This window comes from Patiria miniata, unplaced genomic scaffold (genome assembly GCF_015706575.1).
Source record: "Patiria miniata isolate m_02_andy unplaced genomic scaffold, ASM1570657v1 HiC_scaffold_3, whole genome shotgun sequence".
NCBI lineage: Eukaryota > Metazoa > Echinodermata > Asteroidea > Valvatida > Asterinidae > Patiria > Patiria miniata.
In genome coordinates this window covers 23,160,393-23,172,296 of record NW_024037069.1, presented here as the reverse complement: position 1 = coordinate 23,172,296, position 11,904 = coordinate 23,160,393, and the positions used below count along the sequence as shown (strand labels likewise).

Below are 11,904 nucleotides of genomic sequence, written 5' to 3'. Positions count from 1 at the left end.
AGGGGTACAAGACTACTAGACTGATTCTCTGACCTTACAATTCCCCCAATCTATAAATTGCTCCAATTCATCCTAAGTGGGGTCAGGGAACCAGACTACAAGAACATGATTGGTTTTCTTGGTTTTTCCAGCATTTACAAACCCAAAACGTGAAACAAGTCATTTTAACAATATTTGATCCTATAACATACTGATCCTCCAAATTCATTTATTTCAGAAAATAGCAGCAAAAGCAAATGTTGTACATTCCCTTTAAGTCAGAGAAGAATACACTCGTATACGTAATCAAGCATGTAATCTGATACACTGTGCCCTCTGGAGACATGCACACAACTTGTAGGGAACAAAAGATGGTATACGTCTCCACAGGGCAATTTCTATAGATGAATACGTCTCCACAAGGTTATCAAGAAATAGACATTATGAACTTTACTGAAAAACTAGGAATTTCCAAGGTATGTTGATCCGTCACAAATGGAAGAGTTTTAGAAAAGGGATAGTAAGTCCGAATTTCAGCCAAGAAAATTAATTCTGGTTAAAATAAGAGCATTTTAAAACTAAACTTTCAAACTCGAAAAACTTTAGTACACGAAAACAAAGAAATGTCTCCACAAGGATACCAATTTCAGTATGTGTGGCGTGTTAAGCATGTATCGCCACACCCGTACAACCACGGTTCCTATAGACACCAGGATAATATAAATGACTGTTCTGAGCTCTAGTACAAAATGCACTGAGCGGACTTGCCTTAATTGGTTAGACGCGTGATAACGGGCATTAATACCCGTTGGCGCGTAATCGCGAATTTTCCAGATGTGCCATTGTGTTGGGTATTTGCATGACATCTAAAACGAAAATATTCATAAAACTGTAAGCAAAACTACTTCTAATTTAAGATATAATTGTTCCAAATTATTTAAGAAATAAATACTTCAGGATATAACAGATGGTATTGTGCAGTTTTTTGTCGTCATAGATGAAGTATTTACCCGGGAAATAAACGTCAAATTTCGAGGAGAACACCGTTTACCCAAATTTCGTTTTTAATGAGGCTTTTATTAAAAAGTTTTTAGAGAGATGTGATGCCGAACCAATGAAACAAAAGCGACATTTCATTGTTCATCTTAAAGCTAAAGATATTGTGCTCGGCATTCCCATGGTTATGTAGTTATCACTTATCAGAATTCAATAATAAAGACCAAAACCGTAGACTCATGAATATTCAAAATATATTTCGCTGGCTTGACAGACTTCGAGGCCAGATCGGGCGAAGAGCCTTGCAAATCTGAAAGCCACCGCGCGCAGTGGTCTTCGTTGAAAAGTTTCATGGTATTTGGTTCACCAGTACAGGCCGTTATCACGCGTCTAACCAGGAGTTGGTCCGAGTCGTTTATCCTGGTGTCTAGGATCCGTGGTACAACCAAGTCATTTTGTTGTCCGACATGTTCAAAGTGCTGGATTCGTAATTCCGAATCCGCACCTTACTAAAGATTCGTCGTTTCGAATCCACACTTTGTGACCAGTGTAACTGATTCGTAGTTCCGAATCCACACTTTTAACAATAGTGTGACGTCATGGCAATGGGTAATAATTTACGATCGAATTTACTCGGTGCTTAAATCACGAATCCACGAACACTAGTTCGATTTTTAAAATTATTCTTCTGGTTTATTAAAGCCACTATCGCAGCCCAAAGCTGAATTGAAATGGCATTACTGTACAATGAACAACTTTAAAACTAGTAAACATTCAATATAAAAAGCATTTTACAATTAGGAAGAAATAAAACATTTAAAAATCTTTAGATAAAATGTAAATCTTCTGAACGAAATTTAAACTAATGTAATGTCCTGCAATAAATAAATTTGCTTGTTTATTTTTTGGAGGCGCCCTGTAAAAGTGGTTTTAAATGGGTTCTCCAGTTCAGAAATTGCGCACGCTATTCAGAACGAATAAGGAGCGTCCCGCTCTTAATATGAAATTAATTAATTGATTACTTCTTGTCGTGGGCCCATTTTTTTCGTGAGATGTTCCGTTGGGAGCTCATAACTAATATAGGCCTAATGAAAGGCAATTATTACTTTAATTTAAATGACTCATTTTTGGTTCTTTTATCCGTCCAATAAGGTTTCATGTTCTGGACTGCCGCTGCGTGCCCGTGTTTCATTGGCCAAGAGTGGGATCCAGCGACCAATCGTCTGCGATGGGCGTTACCCTTCAAAGATCCCTGTCAGTGCACCACTGTTGAACTGGGCGGAGTCAACGTGATTCGTCCCCAAGGACCGTTTCGTACGTCGTACTTCGACGCACCACTTCAACTGCCTGAGATCAGGATGCGACTCAATTGCAGCGTTTACGGTACAGATTTAGTACTATAGACCCATGTCGAAATGTAGAGACCCTAGATATATCAAAAATAGATGGACACATTTGGATTTAAAACAATGTCCGTAAATTTACGGACTCCGTAAAGTGAAATATTCTGTATTTTCGCCGTAATTTTACGGAATTTCCGTAAATGCAAATATTAATTATGCAAATTAGCGTGATTACAATCAACCACATCGGCCCAAACACCTCCACATAATATAGTACATCCAAGTACATATTGTTATTTCACCCACAACCGTGTACACATGTCCAAACTCATGTTAAGGGTCTGTTTATTTTACGGAATGAAAAAACTTTTCCGGAAATTTTGCTGCCAGCCAAAAAATTCGCGTTCCGTATTCCTGCAGCAAAATTTCCGGAAAAGTGTTTTCATTCCGCAAAATAAACAAACCCTTAAACTGAGTTTGGACATGTGTACACGGTTGTGGGTGAAATAGCAATATGTACTTAGATGTACTATATTACGTGTAGGTGTTTGGGCAAATGTGGTTGATTGTAATCACGCTAATTAGCATAATTAATATTTGCATTTACAGATGTCCGTGAAAATACGTAATATTTCACTTTACGGAGTCCGTAAATTTACGGACATTTTTAACAGTGTAGCAAATACTGATATGCCCTCTCACTGTTGTCCTTATAAAGAGGTGCACATTAAAGACCCTCTTTCCAATGGTTCACCCATCTTTTCAGGAAAAGGGAAACATCGAAAGGAGCTTTTTCCCTTTTCTGTCAGTAAAACAAACCTTGAAATAATAATCTCTTTTTTATCCTCGTACTTTCCACATACATGTTGCATTTATGGCGCTTGGAAAGTGCGGAACACAAGATATTTCTGGTAAACTATGTTTTACTAAGAAAACATCCTACTTGCCTGGTTTTGCTTCAATTTGGATTAAAGATCGGAAGGTGGAAAAAAGGCACCTGTTGTACACTTTAAAAAAATCTGCATGAGAAAAACTCACTCAGCCATCTACATCTTATGCTTGTTAAACTCATATTAAACAAAGTCAATTGCCTGTATTCACCGCTATTTATAACTTGATCAAACTTCCTGGATCCTTCGCTTCATAGTTTGCTCTGATGAGGAACCTCTCGGCATGCAGGATGGGCGCATCAAAGACGAACAGATTACTGCTTCGTCTTATTATCAGAATCGGCTGAACTATGGACCTGCCAAGGCGCGCCTCAATACCAAGGGTACTATTGAATTTCCTGTGTCAAAAATAAAATGCACCAATACTCGTAAAGATCAAATAAGAGCACCGTTATGGAGTTATTTCTGTTCGTTCCTGGTGCGATTCTCTGAAGTCCAAGTATAATGCATAATGACAACAGTCATCATCACGGGCAGGGCAGGGGTGGGTTGGCAAAATGGACAGGGGCGTCACAAAACCAATTTGAAAGGGGCACAAATTTGGCGGCAGACCCACCGTGCTGTAAGGTGGTCCCTCCATCGTTTCCATTGCTTTCAAAATAATGTACAAACTGATTGGGAAAAAAAGACATTCGTTTTCAGGTGAATTAGCAGCCCAAACGACATTTCCTTTTATATTATTGTTGAACAGCCTATGCATCTGCGTGGTGCAACGACGAAAAAACTGACCCAGATCATCCCTGGATTCAGGTCAAGTTCGACTCCGAGGTCTACGTCACAGGCCTGGTCACCCAAGCCCGAGGTGATGACGGTCATAACAATTGTCAACAGCGAGTCACGCATTACAGAGTGACACACAGCTGTGACGGTCAGTCCTGGGATCACGTGACTGGTGCTGATTGCATGCCCGAGGAGGTATGGCTTTTTTTGGGGGGGGGAGCAAAACCAAGCATAAAATCCACTCGCGAAAAGAAAGGGTTTAGGAGAAAAATAACGACACGGTCGCGCAAAAACGGACTTTATGTTCTTCCAGTTAATCATGGTAACTCATATGGGGCTGTACGTTTCTTCGGATGGCACACCGCTGCCAGTGACAAAGTCTATACGAGGCCTGCTGGGTTTCAATTTGGCTAGGTTGCTGCTGAATTATTCGTACAATGCATTGACATGGATTATACCTATTATTATTTCTACCGGAAGAATTAGGTATGTGCATCCATGTGTGCTCAAACCAACTTGGTTGGCACTATTATGCCAAATACAGTCAGTGCGGTGCACAAGAAACAAACGCATTTCCAGTTCAATAAAGCATCAGGCAGCTATGAAAAATGAAGACATTAACACTGTGTGCGAGGTTTAAAGGTGATTCGTGACTCGAATTCGTGACTCGAATTCGTAGCTCGGACTCAACCTGCATGACTCGGGACTCGGGACTCGGACTCGAGAGAGTTGACTCAGACTCGGACTCGGGCTCGATGTTGGGTGATTCGTATACAGTCTGCCAATGTGGCGATTTCATTCAAATCGGAATTGGTGTTAAAATGAAAAGTCTGTTTGTTTCTTTTACAGTTCACTGGTAATAACGTCGACCAAAGCTACGATCATCATGTGACAGCTCGATTTGGAACGGTCCTGCGCACTCGATTCCTGCGCATCCTGCCAACCAACTGGAAGTGCCACTGCAGTATGCGCTTTGAAGTGTTGGGATGCTATGAAAATAAACCTCTCACTGCCTGAGATATTTCTGTGTCTTGTATTCAAAAGAGTGAAAGTTTAAGTCTCGAAACAAAAACTGCGTTGATGGCCAACAATTTAGTGACAGGTCAGAGAAGAATTCAGAGCACATAATTACTTGTTTGAGCACTGGAACTGTTATCCCTTGGAATTAAAATGAGCACGCTTTATGTTTGTCTTTACTGTAAAATAATTAAACACAAGACTTAAAAAAAAACAATTCGTCATAATGTCCGTTAAACAAACTGTACGGCGAGATGGTTTTTTTTTTGGTGCATATTTTTCGTTTGAAGCAACAGAATTGCCAAAGGGTGTGTTGGGGAATAGGTAGTCAGCACACAAATAGTTGATGAAAGTGTTGAAACCGCGACTTTATTTCACAACAATTTTTCAATTTGCACCAGTGTTAACAGGAAAAGATAACTGGAACGAATATTGAACTCTGCTGAGGAATTACTGAATATTGACTGCATGACTTTTCTGAATGAATGAATGAATGAATGAATGAATGACAGGCCTAGGAGGGAAAACTTTAGTTCTGAGGTGGGGGGGGGGGGGGCATTGATATGCGCATAACACCTTAAAACAATGATCTAGTAACTTCTGCTGTAATGAGAAACTTTCAATTATGTCAAATGACCAGTGAGTCTTGGGATGGGTTAACAATATGTGTGCCGGAAGGTCATATAATGCTCTGTAGAAAACAATTATTAATACAACACTATATTATATGTACAAGAAAAAGCTATGACCAATGGATTATTAGCGTGAAGCACGAATTGAATTATACAGGAACGACACATGTTAAAAACTTCAAAAATGACGTTGATAATTAAAGAGTTATAACTAACTAAATTTTATGACAAATTTAGAATTAACTGGTTATCTAAAAACGCTACAGGTGCATAACAAGTTCACCTGTTGACCTTTTGGCTCGGTGGCTACTGTACATTTTGAGAAAGTATTTCCATAAATGGTTAGAGAGTTGCGACATAAACACAAAAAAGAAAGCCAATCTCCAAAACCATTACAATGCGCCGTGAAAATCGGCATATATTTTCCAGTATGCATAGTAATGGTCAGTTTTGAAAAGCGCCCCCATTGGAAAGATGACTTTTTTATATACTTGGATTATTTTCATCATAAAATGTGATAAATAATATAAGAGTAGAAGGGATAATGTAATCGGTTTACAAATCGTTTAATTGGAAACTCAGTGAAAACTACAAGACCGAAAGCATTTGACTCCTTAAGGTGTGGCCCCTATATATAGTTTCAGTAGACGTTGGGACTGAATTATTAGTCAAATAGAGGGAATTTTCCCTCTTTAGAAATGAGCGATTCTTTGGAAACGAGCAAATTTGCATATTCATGAGCAAAAACAGTGATGTTTAAAGGTTGAAGTCCAGTAAATGGGCTCAAAATTGTCTACACCGGCCAAATCACGTTTTGCATGCCCTCATTTTTATTTGCTATTCGAGCATTTTGTGGGCCATGAACTTAGGGAGTTTGTAAAAAAAAAAAGGGCGAAAGCCATAATCAGGACTGCAAGCTCATATTTATGTGAAATTCGGATGAAATTGGGCCCTAACATTGCAATGGAGCGTAGGCATAATCTTTCCAAATGGCGATGGGCTCCAGGACCACTTTTAGGGGTGATCATTATTTTGTTTGGAATTTCCTCCCAATAGTTATTGATTAACCCCAAAAAATTTGAACAGAAAATAACAGATGATGAAATAAGTTTTAATTTGATGTGTGTCTTAAACATCTCGGAGAGTTGTGAGTATTTTTCACTGTGTGCGTATTTAACACTGGGGTCTATAGCAGTTGATTTACTAGCCTGCAACCATTGTCGCGGACTGTTTGAGCTGTTTCAGCATAACAAATTGACAGAATTTGTATAGGGGCTTTACTGTGTTCAATTCTCTCTCTTTTTTTTTTAGCATGCGACAGCAAGTCACCGAGTCTCCTGTGTACATGAAAGTTATAAATTCAATGAACTAATTTGCATAGAAAGAACCTAAACAGTTGAGCGTGTGAGAGTAAAGTTACAAAATAGTTTGCACTGTGTATTATTGGGGGAGATGCTGTTCCAAAATATTTAAATAAACAAGTATTTTCATTATTTCAATGCAGTTCCGAGCCATTAGGCCAAAAAAAGGCCATTATGTCTCAAAACCGCCAAACTCACTGGTTTGACTGGAATCGTGCTGCTGCACAATTTTAACGTGTTTTTAGATGGGATTATGATCGAGAATAAGCTTTATGTGACCTCTCTGGACTCCCATATATTTGCACTAAGTTTAGTCGGGCACCATTTGCAGTCATCAGCCGACATTTGAAGCAAAAAAGTCAGGTAAAGAAAAAAAAGCCGCGTCGCCGCACCACTTTTTGGGCAAGCTCCATACCAGAAACCGGAGACTTTTTTTGGCCTAATGGACCGTTAATTTTATTAAGCAATTTCATCAACGAGGCGTGCTTTTGTCAGTGTAATTCAAAAGGTCTATTAATATACACATCTCTGTAGGGCGAAAAGTACGCTCCTATAATAGAAGCCTGCCACGCGAAGGATAATTTGAGGAGAATCAGTCTCAAATAACGAAGGCGCGTTATATGTCATTCATTTTTGTGTCTCCATGTTTCAAACATTAATTGTAACGCCATAATTGTGTTATTGTGATAATTACCCATGTGACTCCGTGCTTAAAATGCAATATTGGTCATATCATTTATTATTACAATGTCATCAATCTCTGAAGGTGTTGTTAACTTATCTGCAGTGGAAACTGTCTGTGGTTAAGACCATTCAGAAGCAGCTAGTATCTGTACAGTCTCACGGAGGCACCCCTCATCAATGGCGAAAGCATTGTTCCAGCTATTGTTCAGAAAATCAGCCATGCTGCAGTTGCTTTGCAAAATAGCCGGCACAGTTCTTTCGCTATTGAAGGGGGGCACCGTGAATGCACAGTGAAAGCTTGCTTCGAATGGTTTGTAGATTGTTTGCACTGCAGCTGTGCATATCTCTGAGGTGTGTGCTTTTGTTCATCAATGATACGTACGAGTACACCTCTTGTGTATTCATTTTAAAAAGAATAAACATATAAAACAGACCTCCAAGATGGCCGCTGAATGCAATCGATCTACTCGAATTTCACATCTCCATAGACATCGAGGGCTAGGTGTTCCCTTTTTACAGCATGACTTTAAAACACCATTTTTTAACACACAAGGCGTGATCTAAACGCCCTGCTATGTTTTCGCCCTGAATTCAATCTATTTGACTTAGTTTTGAATTCGACATAGTACCAGTACTGCCTTTGGAACAATATTCGCCTCGGCAAATTGAATTGGGCACGTCACCGCGCTCCCGCTCGATAGAGTCTGCCGTGGTATCGTCGTTCCGAGAGGTGGTGGCACGAGTAATATTCTCGGCTTCGATGCTTATTTTAATTTCGTTTAAAAAAAAACCCATTGAAATCCAAACGGGGCCAATTACAATGGACCGTTGGAGTTGGAAGACACAATGTTCCATATTGAAAGCTGCTCACGCCTCATTGGACACTCTGCGCTGAATTTCCATGATAATTGAAGATTTCCATGGCAACTATAAAATGTAATACATGCCTTCCGAGACCGGGTCTAGCAATTAACCGTTTTTAATTTATCGCCACAAAAAACTGCCTTTCCATGCGACCCACTCTGGCCTTCATGTCCGTACAATTCCAATAGCGGCAGTTGCACATAGAACCCAGTTCGTGCAATTTGGACGAGAGGGCCGGGACTACATAGAGAATTATTGTCGAAATACATTTCGAGAATACCTTGCAAAAATTCCTTGCTCTGACTTACTGCACTCTCATTCGATTTTTCGCCATGAAGGTATAGTTTAGGGAAACAAACCCATGTTAATCTTGTGTGACATTAAAGACTGCTCTGTTACCAAGCTAACTACTTAGTATCCATGAGTGATGACTCCTAGTCTGCATTACATTCAACAGTCTGTAGAGATAGCGAAACTAGATGGACTAAATTAAGCTGAGGAACTCAGTGCTGTGTTAATTAATTCACACGTTCACGGTCAAAACATCCGAATACTGTACGGTCCCTTATCAATTCAAAGGCTTTGAAGGAAATCATCGGACCTTGGCGCTGAGGGACGTCACTAATTGAGTTCATTTAACCGGCGAGGACCAGGCGGCGATGTAAGGGCTACGCTCCCCTGTGTATTCGGGAAAATGTCTCATGTATTGGTCTTAGTCGGGCTTCAAGTAATCGGTAAGTCGTTGAAATTATACATAACATTCCGAAAACCATGTTTCTTCCATTTTTTTGTGACTTGCGAAGTCTTAAAAAAGGAAAATGGGCATACCAAAAATTTAAAGCAAAAATAGCCTTTTTGTTTTTAGTTTTTTTTTAAAGTGGGCACTCGTTCTCAAAATTTGTAGGGCTAATTTTTACAGCCGTATTGTTTGTTGATTTGTATTTTGGTTGTTTCTGTATTTGCATTTGTTTTCTTCTCGAACAAAGAGGCCGTGCAATTATGATTCTTTTTGGATTTAGCTTTCTTGTTTAGACATCCATGTATACTCATAGTATATAGTAAGGGAATAAAATGCTTGGGAGGGTTTAAACACTCGCAGTCTGTTTAAGACCGGTTAGAGTCTGGATGCTGATAATTACCCGAGCCCATTCATAAATATCTCTTTGGTCAAAAAATCAAAACTTCTCGGTCCAAAAGTCAAAACAAGTCAAAAATTAAAACTTTCCAACGATTTTGTTCAACAATTTCGCTGTGTGTGGTAAAGATTTTCTGCTGATTGGCAAACTATCTATTCATAACTATCCGAAACATCAGAGAATTGTATTTCATAAGTACTTTAGTAAGAAGGTCTTCTTCAAGTCAAGGTTTCCCTCAATAATATGCGACGTTTTCATCAGATTATGAGATCATCACTGCGAAAACTGCACTACGTAAAAACAACTGATCGTCCGAACTATTCATTGTTATCGACGTCAAGGGGCCACCAACCGTGTTGATACACAAAACACATTCCTCATGGAAACACCCCATAGACTGCAAATGATATTTCATCTTAGCTCAACTTAAACAATTACGAAACAAAGCTTTTCGTTTTCTTATTATTACTTCTGAGCTTGATTACGTAAGATCCTTGCAGTTGCCTTGTATATGTAAATTTATAACCATCGTCAACGATATCACGACGTAACACCGGAGCGGACTTGAGTACGCGCTACGCGTGCGTCTTTTACTGAACCGAGTGGTTTTCGTCTTCACGAAGCCTACACCCACCACTGCGCGCTCGCTCAGTACAAGTTACACCCATCTCTATTTCACCGGTTTAAAGGCTTTTATTAAACTTTTCTGCAATCCCACAATAACACGGATTAATTTTATTCCTTTCAAACCTTTTAAAAACGTTTTTAAAATAGTATTTTCGTAACTTTGTGGAAACGAAAATCGTTCGCGCCAATGTCCGATTTGCGCGCACACACAGTGACCCAAATGTGTCGTGTGGAGCGGGGTTTTCACGGGGTAACATGTTAAAGTGGACCTGGGTGTTACTTCGGTGACGCTGTGCTATGCATCATGCCTTTGCATTTCTTCTAAACTTTATAGTTCTTGGAAATAGTCTTTATACGTAATCAGTGGCGTACTAGCCAGGAATTTTTCAGTGGGGGGGGGGGGGGGGGGGGGGGGGCTGGGGGGGCGCTGGGGGGGGGGGGCGCTGGGGGGCGCTGGGGGGGGGGCTGGAACATTTCATGGGGGGGGGGCGTCATGTAGGGGCGTCAATCGCTTCTCAAAAGTGGGGGGGGGGGGACATACCTTGATCAGAACTGATGCGAGCGCGAAGCGCGAAGCGCGAAGCCCTTACGGCGTGGGGGTTCGGGGTTCTAGATGTTCTGTGGTGTGATCTGAAGCAATTTCTTACCACTTTCCTCCATGCTTTAACTAATATTTTCTTAGCAAAAGATAGTTATTTGAACATTGTTTTCGATGTTGGAGTCATTGAATCAGCTATCGGTATTCTGAGCTATAGGCGTGTGGTTCGGGGCCCGCTTAAGGGCCCCCAAAATTTTTGGATTCTAAAAGCTCTGTGGTGCAATCTGAGGCAATTTCTGACCACTTTAACCAATATTTTCTTCTTCTTTTTTTTTTTTTTGGGGGGGGACATTTGATATTATACGTAATCAGTGGCGTACTAGCCAGGAATTTTTCAGTGGGGGGGGGGGGGGGGGGTGGGGGGGCTGGGGGGGGGGCGCTTGGGGGGCGCTGGAACATTTCATGGGGGGGGGCGTCATGTAGGGGCGTCAATCGCTTCTCAAAAGTGGGGGGGGGGGACATACCTTGATCAGAACTGATGCGAGCGCGAAGCGCGAAGCGCGAAGCCCTTACGGCGTGGGGGTTCGGGGTTCTAGATGTTCTGTGGTGTGATCTGAAGCAATTTCTTACCACTTTCCTCCATGCTTTAACTAATATTTTCTTAGCAAAAGATAGTTATTTGAACATTGTTTTCGATGTTGGAGTCATTGAATCAGCTATCGGTATTCTGAGCTATAGGCGTGTGGTTCGGGGCCCGCTTAAGGGCCCCCAAAATTTTTGGATTCTAAAAGCTCTGTGGTGCAATCTGAGGCAATTTCTGACCACTTTAACCAATATTTTCTTCTTCTTTTTTTTGGGTGGGGGGGGACATTTGATATTATACGTAATCAGTGGCGTACTAGCCAGGAATTTTTCAGTGGGGGGGGGGGGGGGCTGGGGGGGGGCGCTTGGGGGGCGCTGGAACATTTCATGGGGGGGGGCGTCATGTAGGGGCGTCAATCGCTTCTCAAAAGTGGGGGGGGACCTACCTTGATCAGAACTGATGCGAGCGCGAAGC

At 40.9% G+C, this 11,904-nt stretch overlaps 1 protein-coding gene across 1 annotated transcript; it reads left to right on the top strand.

Annotated features, from left to right (window-relative positions):
• The first annotated feature begins 1,574 nt into the window (after positions 1–1,574).
• LOC119736564 (lactadherin-like) lies at positions 1,575–5,043 on the top strand. The gene is made up of 5 exons (XM_038210578.1): positions 1,575–1,584; positions 2,128–2,358; positions 3,466–3,591; positions 3,960–4,183; positions 4,838–5,043. Exons 1-5 carry the CDS (start codon positions 1,575–1,577, stop codon positions 5,003–5,005), a joined length of 759 nt encoding a protein of 252 aa, XP_038066506.1. The 3' UTR covers positions 5,006–5,043.
• The last annotated feature ends 6,861 nt before the right edge of the window (positions 5,044–11,904 follow it).